This window comes from Convolutriloba macropyga, unplaced genomic scaffold (assembly GCF_964194025.1).
Source record: "Convolutriloba macropyga unplaced genomic scaffold, txConMacr16.3 SCAFFOLD_3759, whole genome shotgun sequence".
Lineage (NCBI taxonomy): Eukaryota > Metazoa > Xenacoelomorpha > Acoela > Convolutidae > Convolutriloba > Convolutriloba macropyga.
In genome coordinates, this window is record NW_027453699.1 from 6,536 (window position 1) to 21,606 (window position 15,071).

Consider the following 15,071-nt stretch of genomic DNA (forward strand, 5'->3'; position numbering starts at 1 on the left):
AGTTAATTTTGTAGCCAATTGTGAACTGATAAAAAACATACAAAAAGAATAATTATGCGTGAAATAATCATTTTTTAGCGGGAAGATTCGAAAACCAACAAATTTGAACTGCAATAGAATAGCCAACTCGCACTGAATTCCTATTATGTATCACAATCCCTCCATCACTACCCTCAAATGTCTCCGAATGGCCTGCTCTCAAAAACTAAATCAATGAACACCATATTTTTTTACTATGAATATCGAGTCTCAATAATCACAATTCATCACCCTCGCCAAAATCATTTTTACGTTTTTGATTGGTTATTTCTATTATCAATCGTGGTTCGTTAATAATAGAATCGATGTTAATGATTTGCAAAATGAATTCATAATCGGTATATCTGATCATCGTCATCCCTTTATGGCACCTCAGGTTCCATGTTGACTTCACAGACCGCGTATGCTTGTCCAAAATCACAACCAACGTCCCAAACCACAACCTCGTGGTCACACCAAGTACAATGCTCCTTTTGTTCTTATTATTGGGGTCCGTTGAACTGAAAATACTCGTGTTCATTGCAGCACCCCGTCTGCATGAACCTGGGAGCCATTGGCCAGAAAAGTCATAGAGGCCCTGTAGTTGTTCAGCTCCATTGCAATCACGGGGTCTCACGAAACCCAGCCAAAGTTTGGAATATTTTTCGTTAAAATTTGGAATCACGTCTTTCAGCCATTTTCGCATTGATTCAATTTCTTCCCTACTATTGGGTTGAAACACGTAAACTTTGTCCCATCTAAAATTTTAAACTTCAATTTTGTTTTCCCTCGCATTACAAAAGGCTAACAAGTACTTATAGATTATCAATAGCTGGATCTATCTTGCAAACCCTTCAACCCCCCATGATAGAAGAAAGTCAAAGTTGGCGGAGTTGAAAATGATGTTGAAAACATGCAGGAGGTATGAGAGGTCCAACCCGCGTATAGAAGTGTCTTTTTCGTAAAAACGCCTAGAAAGCGGTGAAAATAAATAATTCACCGCGACTCACCGCTTTCACCGCAAAAAGATGAAAGAAATACGTGGTGAAAACTATTTCACCGCACCTCTTTTTAAATTTCACCGTCAAACTTCCACCCGAAATTACTTCCCGGGACGAGAAAAAAATCGGAAAAATATGTAAGACAAGCAGTGGAAAGTTGGTTTTTTCACAGCAAATTTCGTACATAATTTTGCGGTGAAATGCGGTGAATTTATGTAAGTTCACGGCATACTCAAGTGGTGAAATTACATAAATTCACCAATTAAAGAAAGTTTCAAAAATATGTACAATTATTAGTGGGTAAATTTTCCGTGGGTCTTCGAATAAATGTATCTGAACTTCCTTGAAACAAAGACAATTCGACGCGTTTTCTAAGCGGTGCATTTGTGTAATTTCATCGCATTCACAGCTGATCTCGGACAATTTCAGCCGTGAGTTTATGTAATTTCACCACTAAGTTAAGCGGTGAAATTATGTAATTTTACCGCATTCACTGCTGTTCCCACACAATTTTAACAGTTTTTTCTAAGCGGTGAATTTATGTAAGTTCACCACTAAGTTAAGTGGTAATTTTTGTAATTTGATCGCATTCACCGTTTATCTTACATAATTTTAACACTTTTTTTCAAAGCGGTGAATTTATTTAATCTCACCGCTAAATTCAGCGGTTAAATTATGTAATTACTTTACCTCTACCAGGCGATAAAGGTTTCTTCAACGCATTCACCGTCTGGTTTGCGTAATTTCACCGCATTAACCGCTTTTGTTACAAAACTTTCCGCATCCACCGCTTATCTTTCCAATTTTGCGTTGAAACTCAACCCGGGTTCCATATAAATGTGTTATAGTTGATTTCAAGAAAAAACTCATCAAAAGCAATAAATCGGTGAATTTAGTCCATTTCTGAACTTCCTGTGTATTTTCATTGATTGTAGATCCTGTATAGTAATTCGCCCGAGCCGTCTCTGAACACCTCAATCCAGGATTTTACCTGTTTTTTTCTGCAATGGTTCCCATGCAATACTGTCGGATTTCGTAAAAGTAATTGAATGTCTGTATTAATGGTTTGAAGCATCTTGTTATGGAAAACCCGCCCTTTCTCAATGGCTCAACATGGTAGGAGTTTTCATACCCAATTGGGCAGAACTGTTTGGCATCAGCAGTTTCAGCTAAAACGTTTTAACAAAAACGTAAGAAAAAAACGTAAGAAGATTTTTATATTGCAGTTTTTCCAAATAGTGCGGTAATGGAAATAATAAAACTTACTGCGCATGATAAAACTTTTCATTACATCCCAGGTCGAGACCGAATGGTTAACTTGTAAGAACTTGCAAGTTTGTTGCAAAAGATGGTTAACTTTTCAGATTTTTCAAGTTTCTTGCAAAAGATGGTTAATTTGTAAGAACCTATCAGTCGAATGGTTAACTTGTAAGAACCTGCAAGGCTAATGGCTAACGTGTAAGTTTCTCGCAATTTCGTTCCGGTCGAGCACAAATCTTATTGGTTAGTTCAATTTAACATTCAGTCGTTTACCGTAGAAAGCGCGTGGGAGTTAGTAGATTTTTTTGGATAAAAAATACAATTTGACCTAAGTAGACAAAATGGTTACTTTTTGAATTTTATCAATTCAAGAGAATTTCTTTTGCAATTCCACTAAAAAACTGTAGATCTCAATTAGCTTCTTCACACTCGCTTTTTTAAAAATGTTCCCAAAATATTAACTTTGATTGAATGATCAAATTCATATGCCAGTATTTTCTCGAAATAATTTAGGGGCCCTTCATTTTTATACCCTTTTTTATAATTTATTTCAAACCTTTCCGGATTCTATTTTTTCCAAACATCCGTTTACATTCATGTCTTGCAACAGTTTTTTTACGGTTTAGTGCGTATGTGTGTGTGCATGTGTGTGTGTGTGTGTGTGTGTGTGTGTGTGTGTGTGGGGTGTGTGGTGTGTTTGCGAATGGTTAACTTGTAAGTAACTTGTAAGTCGAATGGTTATATTGTAAGAGCCTTGTAAGTCGAATGGTTTACTTTTAAGAACTTGCAAGACGAATGGTTAACTTATAAGAACTTGCAAGTTTTTTTAGATGCATCGCCTTGTAAGTTTCTGTCAGAAAGTTTCAAGTTCTTTCAAGAAAACCATTCGGCTTCGACTCGGGATGACGCCACAATAGTCGAAATGGCCCAGAGATATCAGAATTTCTCAAAAACTCTCAATTGCCCGAATCCTCAAATTTCTGGTTATTTCCCAGGCTTAACTCATGCCGTCAACATTCCTAATTCCCTTGTAAGATCATAAATGCTCAAACGCTGTAAAGATAAAAGCATACGCGAAATCCTATTGGATATAATTTGTCTCATTTATTAAGATTAAAAAACGTAAAAGAGAATTATTACTGCGTAAAATTTTAATCAACTCTTAAATTCGCCAGTTTGAATTTGTAGCCTGACGTAAGATTATGTACTCACCCAGTAGTGGTTTTGTAAAAACAAATTCTGATAATTGACAATTTTGATTTTGATAATGATAAGTTTTGCACTAAGTTTAGCGGTTATTACTTGAAAACTTGAAAGATTTGCGGCTTTTATGAATAAAGATTCTTCAACTGATCGTACTGATTGTACAATAAAGGTTTTACTGATTGTGGGAGTTTTCCTCGCCGCCATATTTTGCTCTTGTTGTAGTATGTATCAATGTTTTTACCTAAAGCAAGAAAAGAAATGCTACTCCGAGAACACATTGAATAAGTTGGATTAAGTTCAGAAAAAATGTATGTCTTAAACATTGGAATTAAAAATTAGAGTGAGTTATTATTTATGAATGGTGAATATTTTCATAGATTTTCTTTAAAATATCATGCGTTTTATTGTGAATGTCTAAAAGTTATCAACGAGTTTATCGCACTCCTCGTTAGCATACAGTTTTCTTCTGTCTAATCAAGAATTGCATTAGCAAGCGAAGAAGCAGCAAAGAAGCAAGCGCAATTCAGTCGGTTTTGACCTTCACATTTATGTTCTAAAACACGCGTTTTTTGTAGCAGAAGCCTACAAAAAGAACATCGATTTGAACAATATCCTTAACTAGATTACATCATCATTGCATTTTACAGAATTTAATTGTTTTTTTTTCTTCTTACTTATTTGTGGCTGTGGTGCAGATGGAAGCAACATCTTCAAACTGCGATGAGGGTCTCGTGAGTAGCAAATCCGAAAAGGTGAGCGAATTAACCAAGGAAGTTCGTTTTTTGCGCTCAAAAACCGAACAACAAGAGCAAGAAATTGCTAAACTGCGGGAAAAACATGAACGATCGCCTGCGGTGTCAGGAACGGTATTCCAGGAAAGATTGTGTGCTGATTTCCAATCCCCCATTTGAAGCAAGGAATAGTGCAGACGTCACCCGGGACACTTTGAAATTTTTTCAAAATTTTCTTGGTATGAAAATAGACTATAATCGGATAAAAGCTTGCCACCTATTACCCGGTAACAATGCCAAAACAACATCCACTGTTATCTGTAAGTTCATTTTCTACAAGGACAAAATTGATGTGTACAAAAACCGCAAGAGCCTACGAAACAAAAAAAACTTTATGAACAAGCTAAACATATACATGTACGAGTCGCTGCCTGAATGTGAACAGGAAATACGAAACGAGGCACAGAAGCGAGACATGATTACGAGCACCAACAATTGGGTTGTCTCGGTTTTGTTTCATGATGGAAACGAAAAAACTAAGTTTGTCAAAGTACAAGAAGTTGAAGAGTTGGACAACTTAGATGCCGTCAAAAACAGACAAGCAACTGAACGCAACAGCGTCGAAAAACTATCGCCACATAACAAACGCCACTGTTTCGGTAGAGAGTAAAGGAACTAAGACAAACTTAATGCTTAACTCAACCTTTTGGTTTTGATTGACTTCAAAGAACTTTCGATTATTTTTCTGTTCAAAAATAAATTGATTTCTCACGGGAAGATAAATCCTTTTGGTAGGAACAAAGCACAAATAGATTAATCTATCTGTATATTGACAAAAAAACTTTTTAGGTTTCTACGAACCTATCAGTGATCTCCGCTGGTGACTTTCAACATAGTTGCGATCTCCGCAACCTGCACAGGTTGAAAGAAGGGGAGTTGAAGCCTACAGAAAAAGAAAAACTCTGCGATCTCCGCGGAGATATTAAAGCAACTAGGAACACTCTAAAAACTATCGAAAACTTGTAGTTTTGTTCAAAACTTTTGTTTCACATTTTTTCTCTTGCAGTTTTCCAAAGTTCCTTTTTTGTTTTTTTTTGTTTTGTTATTTTCTTTGTTTTGTTTTTTTTAACAGTCATGCGCTGTTAGGATGAGATGCTGATAAAAACCAGTCAGCAATAATGCTAAAAATGCTGACAAAAGAACATATGGAGGTTTCAGAAAACAAAGACACTTCAGTTAAAACGGCAAAGGAGTGGATACTTCTTCAAAACTTTCGTTCTTTAACGAAAAGTTTTGATGAATTCAAAGTTTTTATTAGTCAGACAGAGGTTGAGCCATTGGCAATCTGCGTAACTGAAACTTGGTTAAAAAATAGCTTTGAAAGCGAGTGTTTTTCTCTGCAGAACTACCTCAAGATAGAAACATCCAACAGAAAGAAAAGAGGAGGTGGTGTTGGCCTTTTTTGTACACAAAAAAGCGACAAAGAAAAGAATTGCATCAGTTGATACAAACAGTCTGCAAGCTATTAGTTTGGCGAATAACTTTTCCGATAAAACACACTTAATGACTTGTATATACATTCCGCCCAATGCTACAAAAGCAGAAACCTTTGAAAATATTTTTTTTCCTATATTGATCAAATAAGTATGACACCCGATACTCTACATATCGTGTGTGGCGACCTAAATGTTAATTTTTTGAAGAAATCGGCAATATCGACCCTAAAAATTAACCAAATGGAAATGAATGTTTTGGCTCTTGTAGACCCTCAAACAGCAACGCGCGAAACAATTAGGACAAAAACTTGTATTGATATTTTTTTCACAAATTTCAAATCAAAAAGTTTTGTTGAAAAAAGCAAAATCAGCGACCATTACACGGTGGGACTAGAGCTTGTCAAAAGAGAGAAAAGTTTTGAAAGTGTTCAAGTACTGAGAAGAAACTGGAATAAACTAGACAATGATCATCTCCTCCTTGAGCTCAATTCTTTTCTCCAGAAAAAACTTGAATCAGTGAGCGGCCAATTATAAACAAGTGATACCAACCGGTGTGCAGAAATCGTACATGAGAAACTGGTTGAGGCACTCAATACTTTTTTACCTCTAAAGCCATCAAAACAAGGCGCCAAGAAAGATTGGATTGACAGAGAAGTAAAAAAAAAGCTCAGCTAAAAAAAGCCAATTCTGGAAGCGTTACTTAACAACAAAATCCCAAAGTGATAAAGAAGCGTACGAAAAACATTCCAAATTGTTGAGGAAAAAAATAAGAGGAAAGTTGTCAGAATTTTATGAAAAGCAAATAATGACAGAAGCTGGAAAAAGAAACAGGAAATTTTTTCAGTTTGTTAACGAAGTAGTCAATATCAATGGAGATGAAAAAACAGTAGAAAAGAACGCTGTTGATGATCTTGATAAATTCAATAATTTTTTTGCTACAATGTTTTCTTCACCAAAACTGACACAGAGCGCAAAACAAATAAAAGTTTTTCAGGACAATTGATGAAAGAGAAGTTACTGCCGCTATCACTGAGACTAAGAAAAAGTACAGCACAGATTGCTATAATTTGAATTACGTCTATATCAAAACTGTATCGGCAAGTGTTTCGCCGGTTCTGACGATGCTCTTCAACAAATGTTTTGAGGGGGGAAATTTTCCGAAGCCTTTTAAAATAGCAACCATAACACCAATCCATAAAGAAGGAGAAAAGAGCAAACCAGAGAATTACAGACCGATCTCATTGCTACCTATCATTGGCAAAATATTTGAGTTCCTAATTTTTGATAGAATTAAAAACTATATAGAAAAATTCAAGATACTAAAAGCTAATCAATTTGGGTTTAGATCAAACCACAACACTACCGACGCAATTGTTTCATTGTTAGAAGATGTCCGAATGAATAAAGAAAATAACGCAAATGAAATCAAGGTTACATTTCTGGACTTGAAAAAAACATTTGATACTGCCGACCATCACATTCTCCTAGAGAAATGTTCAGATTATGGATTGAGGGGTAAAACTTTAAGTATAATAGCTTCCTTTCTGCACGACAGAACACAGGTAGTAAAACTGAAAGGAAAATCTTCAAAATCTAGACAAGTGTCGTTTGGAGTACCGCAGGTTTCCATCCTTGGACCACTGCTGTTTATTCTTTATATAAACGACATTTCATGTAACAATGAAAACAGTGCAGATTATCTTTTTGCTGACGATACCGCTATAAAAACATTGGAACTCCAAAAACAATAGATAGCAAGCATCAATTGGCTCTAAACAATGTTACACACTGGCTAGAGCAAAATAAGCTCACACTAAATATCAAAAAAACAAAGACAATGTCTTTCAGGCAAAAGAAAGCCAGTGAAGACGGCTTTTCACTTTACGCGGAAAAAATAGAAAATGTAAACAGTTTCAAGTATGTAGGCATCATTCTAGATCACCGTTTAAGCTTTTCCGAACATAGCAATTTTATCCAGAAGAAGCTGAACCAGTTCACTGCTATGTTTTATCGCCTGAGAAAGTTCCTAAAAGTATCGCATATGATAAGAGTCTATCAGACTTATGTACAGCCAATCATACAGTACGGAGTCATAGCTTATGAGTCGACGCCAAAAAGCATTCTACAGCCTATTGATAACAAAGTAAACAGATTGCTTAGAATAATCTTTTTTAAGAAAAAATTTGAGTCAACTACAAAAATACGAGAAGAAGAAAAAATCTACAGCACACAAGAACTCCATATTTACGAACTGCTAAACTTGCTGATAAAAGTGATACGAAAAAAATGCAATGTCGAACAACTGAAAAAAGCAATCGCAGAAAAAGAGCTGATTGAAATTGATGGGATGAGAAAAATAAAAAAACAACTTAAAGTGAGTTACCCTAAACTAAGTAATTGCTCAATCACAGTAAGGTTGAGAAAACTATGTAACTGCTTGCTTTGTTTAGATCCTACTTTTTTCAAAAACCTGAGATAAATAAAAGAAAAACAGGTTAAAATTTTCGCTACAAGTTTCCTTAAAAACTATGTTATTGGTTCTTTAGACATAAAAAACTATATTTTCGGTTGATTGGAACGAACGATATTTGTAAGTTGTATACTGCCGTTTAAATCCAAGAATTGTGTTTTGGTTTTATTTGAAACTTTTTTTAGACACATAGTAGTCATTTTCCCTGCATAAACCCAACAAACTCTTTTGTTTATCTTCCTCACAAAGGCGCCTGAAAACGATCCATAGGGGTCAATGGTGTCCTTTCGGAGCGCATGTAACATTTGAAAAAAAATAAATTATGTAAATGCCCGTTTGTATCATGCGTAATCCGTAAACAATTTATTATTAATTCAACCTGTATTTTATTGGTTGTTGTGGGTCTAATTTATCGTTTAAAACCGTGTTTTTGAAATCTAATGCAAAGCTTGTTAATTTTTGTTAAGTAGAAAAACTGTATAAAAATTTTTTTTGCTATTGTTATGTAATCTAAAAGCATTCTTTGCATTATGAATTAAAGTTGAAAATTACAATCTTTCATTGCATATGTTAAAACAAAAGAAGCTAAGAACAGTTTTTTTAAAAAAGCTACAGCAGAAGAAGTTATAAAGAAATGTTTGACATTTTTTGCATTAATATCCAGTTATTGTTAAATTGAACTTATGTATTATTGTTACCTATTACTGCTAAATTTTAAATGCTTACCTATTGTTGTTAAATTGACAGTTATAATTGTCAAAGACAATAAAGCTGTCCGTGTCGATATCAACCTGACAACATCCAAACAGAAATTTGAAGCTAAATCTGTCCTATTTGGGACAACACTTGTGCAACCTTAAATCAAAACTCATAACTCAAAATTACGTCTCGTTTGGGCTATTTCTCTCTGTGGCCCATTTTCCGTCTGACTAAAATTCACGGAACCGTTTCAAAAAAATGACAAACATCACTAAGCGACAAATATCACACGGAATCACTATGCGTTGATGGTAGGATTAGTAATTGAAAGATGTGTTTTATTAACCATTAATTGTCATCTGCTTATCTGAATGAATGGTTTCGTTGCATTGCAAAAGGTTTCTTTTCAATTAAAGACTTGCTTAAAAGTGCATCGTACTTCCCTGGATCAAAATCTTTCAAGGACAAAGATGTGAAGTAAAAATTTCAGCTGATCACTGATCACTTGAACAAGAGAAATCACGTTTTTTCATGTACAAATATGATTTATCGATTTCAAGGAAGCAGCCAAAAAACTGAGCCCAGCTGTTTTTATGGATATTTTTTTACTTATACCAGTTTATAAAGAAACCAGATTCCATGTTCATCAAAACCGTTGAAAATAAGCCTCAAAATCCTCTATTTTTTGAATATTGAGATTGTTTTCAGGGGTTTTAAAGAATTATTAAGTGCCTTTTGTGAACTTTTCTGCAGGTCAGTGGAATTTTTTAGCTCAGGTTTTTGATTTTCCGAAAACCTAAATCTTTTGGATTTTTTTAAAAAAAATTGGCGTCTAGAATTTCTGAGTTATAACTACAATACAGTCATTTAGGTCAGTAAAAATAATTATTGATCTTGCATAAAAGCTCAGCAACAAGCTTCTAGGCTCTGCAATTCGAACAAATATTTGACACCAACTTGCTTGAAAGTGTTTAAGTTGAAGGGAGACCATTGCCAAATGAGTCCATAGAAACAATTCATAAAATTAATTGAGGCAATATGCCTTGTAATTTTTATTCACAAAAATTAAGATAAAAGAAAAGTTACAAAGTTTTTAATCAATACTCAAAAGATGAATTGATTTTATAAGAGATGTGTTTTCGTCTCATTAGCTGAGAAAGGAAAAGTTAGTGTTTTGGTTGGTCCAGCACTCTTAAACAGTTGCAAAATGAAACTTTTGACAGATATTCGCTACGAAGGCTATGATCCCAGGCAGTGTTATTTTGTTGATCAAATGTAACCTTAAGGTAACTTTTCCCGCTAACTTGTCTTTCTAATGATACTATAAATCAAGTTTTTTTGGTCAGATAACAAACAAAGACTAAAAAAAAATCACTTTTAAGATCGATCAATATCGATCAAATAACAAACATTTTAACTGTTAAACTGATCACGTGAGCCTTTTAAGTCGAATAACATCGTGTACCAATTTTGATGAAAAGTGAACAGAGTGTAAGAGTTATATTTACCTGATATGAAAATTAAAGCTAGAAGAATTTCGTATCTCATTGCGGTCTACAAGTTACTGTTAAATTTTGGTTTTTTCTAATGGACTGTTATTTTCACTTATGATGTCGCAGAGCCTTTTAAATTCCCTAGGTGACCTGGCTTCAAGGATAACCCCTAAAATCGTATGGTTTTAATTAGGTAAGCTTATGACACGAGTGTTTTGAAGATATTGCAAAACCACACCTTTAAAGACAGTTATTCATTTTTCATGTGTATGGGTGGGGCAAGCATCTTCTCGACCTGATATTCTTTATTGCAATATACAGGTGAACAGTAAGGTCATTCTTGAATCAAAGGCCATGCGGTTTATTGTGAATGTCATAATATTATCAACGAGTTGATCTCTTCCCTCGTTAGCATACAGATTTCTTCTATCGGATCAAGAATTCAGCCTGTTTTTATTGGCTGATGTGGGTCTAATTTAATTTTTAAAACTTGGTTGTTTTTTTAATCTAATGGAAAGCTTGTTAATTTTTTCTTGAGTAGAAATAATGTAGAAAAATTTTTTGATATTTTTTTGAAATCTAAAGGCATTCTTTGCATTTTACATTAAATTTGAATAAAAGTTTTTCATTGCATATTTCAAAGCAACGCTAAAACGAAATTTTTGAACTTTTATGCACTAAAATCCAGTTTTTGTTAAATTGATTTTAGTGATTTAAGGTAATGTTATAACTGTCAAAGATTTTGGCATGGCTGCCCGTGGGTCTCGATATCAACCTGATAACATCTAAATGAAAATTTGAAGCAAAACTTGTCCCACTGTGGATAACATTTGTGCATTCTTAAATCAAAATTATTAACTCAAAATAACGTCTTGTCTGGGTGTTTTCACTATGTGACCAATTTTCCGTCTGACTAATTTTCACGGAACCGGTTCAAAAAGATGACAAACATCACTAAGCCACAAAAATCACAAGGAATCTTTGTGCGTTGATGGTAAGATTGGTTTTTGAAAGATGCGTTTTATTAGCCATTAGTTGTCATTTGCTTTTCTGAATGAATGATTTCGTTTCCATGTAAATGGTTTTCTTTCAATTAAAGACGAGCTTAACAAAGCATCGTGCGTTCCTGGATCAAATTCTTTCAAGGACAATGAAGTGAAGTAAAAATTGCAGCTGATCGCTGAGCGGTTGAACAAAAGAAATCACCTTTTTTTATAAATATGGTTTATCGATTTCAAGGAAGCAGCCAAAAATACTGAGCCCAGCTGTTTTTCAGATATTTTTTTACTACATCGCAATATTTTAAGAAACAAGACTCTATCTTCATCAAAACCGTTGAAATTAAGCCTCAAAATCGTCAAATTTTTGAATATCGAGTGTTGAGGGATTTTAAAGAATTATTAAGAGCCTTTTTTCAATTTCTTTGCAGCTCTATGGTCTTTATTGCAGCTCAGGTTTTCGATGATCCGAAAAACTAAATCTTCTGATTTTTTTAAAAAAAATCTGACGTCTAGAAATTCTGACTTATAATTAATTACTGTCATTTAGATCAATAAAAACAGTAAATAGCCTTGCATAAAAGCTCGGCAACAAGCCTCTAGGCACTGCAATTCGAACACATACTTAATGCCAACTTGCTTGAAAGTGTTTAAGTTGAAAGCAGACGAATGCCAAATGAGTCCAAAGAATCAACTCATAAAATTAATTTAGGCAATATAAATATGCCTTGTAATTTTTATTCAAAAAAACTAAGATGAAAAAGTTACAAAGTTTTTAATCAGTACTCAAAAGATAAATTTTTTATAAGAGATCTTTTTTCTTCTCATCAGCTGAGAAAGGATATGTTTGTGTTCTGGTCAGTCCAGCACTTTTAAACAGTTGCAAAATGACACTTTTGAAAGATATTCGCTACAAATGCTCTAATCCGAAGCAGTGTTATTTTGTTGATCAAATGTAACATTAAGGTAACTTTTTTCGCGAACTTGTCTTTCTAATGATACTATAAATCAAGTTTTTTGGTCAGATAACAAACAAAGATGAAAATAAAAAAAATCACTTTTAAGTGCTTAAATATCGATCAAATAAAAAACACTTTATCTGTAAAACTGATCACGTAAGATTTTAAGTCGAAAAACATCGTGTACCAAATTTGATGAAAAGTGAACAGAGTGTAAGAGTTATATTTACCTGATATGAAAACTAAAGCTAGAAGACTTTCGTATCTCATTGCGGACTACAAGTTACTGTTGAACAATGTTTTGGTTTTTTCTAATGACTCTTATTTTCACTTATGATGTCGCAGAGCTTTTTAAATTTACTAGGTTACCTGGCTTCAAGGATAACCCCTAAAATCAAAAGATTTTAATTAGGTAAGCTTTGGGCACGAGTGTCTTGAAGATATTGCAAAACTACACCTTTAAAGACCATTATTCAGTTTTTATGTGTATGGGTGGGGCAAGCGTTTTCTCGACCTGATATTCTTTATTGCAATATACAGGTGAACAGTAAGGTCATTCTTGAATCAAAGGCCATGCGGTTTATTGTGAATGTCATAATATTATCAACGAGTTGATCTCTTCCCCCGTTAGCGTACAGCTTTCTTCTATCGGATCAAGAATTCAACGTTTTTATTGGCTGATGTGCGTCTAATTTCAATTTAAAACTGGGTTGTTTTTTAATCTAATGTTAATTATTTCTTGAGAAGAAACAATGTAGAAAAATTTTGGGTATTGTTTTGTAATCTAAAAGCATTCTTTGCTTTTTAATTTAAAGTTGAATAAATGTTTTTCACTGCATATTTCAAAGCAATCCTAAAAAGAAATGTTTGACTTTTTTATGCACTAATATCCAGTTTTTGTTAAATTGTTTTTTTGGGATTTTAGGAAATGTTATAACTGTCAAAGATTTTGGCATAGCTGCCCGTAGGTCTCGATATCAACCTTATAAGATCCAAATGAAAATTTGAAGCAAAACCTGTTCACTGGGGATAACATTTGTGCATTCTTTAATCAAAATTATTCACTCAAAATAACGTCTCACCTGGGTTCTTTCTCTCTGTGGCTAACTTTCCGTCTGACTAGTTTTCACGGAACTGGTTCAAAAAGATGACAAACATCACTATGCCACAAACATCACACGGAATCTCTGTGTGTTGATGCTAGGATTGGTTTTTGAAAGATGTGTTTTATTAGCCATTAGATGTCATATGCTTTTCTAAATGATTTCGTTTCCTTGTAAATGTTTTTTTTTTCAATTAAAGACTTGCTTAAAAAAGCATCGTGCTTTCTTGGATAAAAATTTTTCAAGGGCAATGAAATGAAGTATAAACTTCAGCAGATCGCTGATCGGTTGAACAAAAGAAATCACATTTCTCTATTACAAATATGATTTATCGATTTCAAGGAAGCAGCTAAAAAAATGAGCCCAGCTGTTTTTACAGATAATTCTTTACTACATAGCAGTATATTAAGAAACCAGACTCCATCTTCATCAAAACCGTTGTAATTAAGCCTCAAAATCTTCAAATTTTTGAATATCGGGTGGTGAGGGATTTTAAAGAATTATTAAGAGCTTCGTTGCAGGTCAGTGGTCTTTTTTGCAGCTAAGGTTTTCGATGATCCGAAAAACTAAATCTTTGACTTTAAAAAAACCGACGTCTAAAATTTCCGACTTAAAACTATAATACAGTAATTTAAGTAAATAAAAATAGTGAAAAGTCATGCTTAAAAGCTTGTTGGGTTTTTCAAAAGACCCCATCATTCAGTTGAAGAACCCCCATTCAGATATCCAGTCATCTTTGAGGATTCTAATTCAAAAAAAGCATCGTAAGTAATTTTCAAATGATTCTCATCTTTCAGTTTCTAAATTTTATAGATGACCTGGATTCAAAGCTGTCCCTTTCATATGAAGGGCTTTAATTAGGTAAGCTTATGGCACAACTGCTTTGAAGACATTGCAGAACCACACCTTTGAAAGCATTTGCTCAGTTATTATGAGCAAGGATTGGGCAAGCCTATTTCTTAACTTCATTTTTTTTATTGCAATATAAAGGTGCACAATAAGGTCAGTCTTAAAACAAAAGGTCCGAAATATGATGAAAATAATGTTGCTAATGTAATTGCAAAGACATTCAAGCATTTAATTTTTACTCACTGTTCTCGAAAGATAAAGAGAAAAAAAACGAAGTAGTGGGAGCATGGGAAGCTCATGAAATATGAAGTGTTAATCTGATACCCCTTTTTGGCCACAACTGAGCAATCTTCTATGGCTATTTCATTGTTTTGAATGATTAATCTATTTTGCATCTTTTCTGCTAGCGCCCCCCCCCCCCCGCGCTTAACATGGGACACCCATTTATACAGGCTTAAACATATGTTAAAGTTAAGTAAGTGATCTTGATCTTTGTAAGATGTTTTGCTTACGCAACCGATTAGGATTGGCGTAGAAGAACTTGAGAAGCTACTGTATGGCTTTTTTCTTAGGTGTTATTCATGTAGCGAAATTTAGGTCTGCTTAGAAGCAAGCAGAATGTTGAGCGCATATACGAAGATAATTTTGCAGCCAATTGTGTACTGAAAAATAAATAAATACTAAAAGAATATTTATGCTCGAAATAATCACTACTTTGGCTGGAAGATTCATGGAGCTCAAAATGGTTCTTTCAAGGAAAATACAAAACAGAGCAAAATCCGCCAATA

At 34.0% G+C, this 15,071-nt stretch overlaps 1 protein-coding gene across 1 annotated transcript; it reads right to left on the reverse strand.

Annotated features, from left to right (window-relative positions):
- Positions 1 to 410: 410 nt before the first annotated feature.
- LOC142358482 (uncharacterized) lies at positions 411 to 10,491 on the reverse strand (the record flags this gene model as incomplete). The annotated part of the gene is made up of 3 exons (XM_075409877.1): positions 10,390 to 10,491; positions 2,011 to 2,188; positions 411 to 776 (listed from the first exon to the last, which is right to left on the reverse strand). Coding segments are annotated over exons 1-3 (584 nt in total), but the record flags the coding sequence as incomplete, so codon positions are not given.
- Positions 10,492 to 15,071: the final 4,580 nt, after the last annotated feature.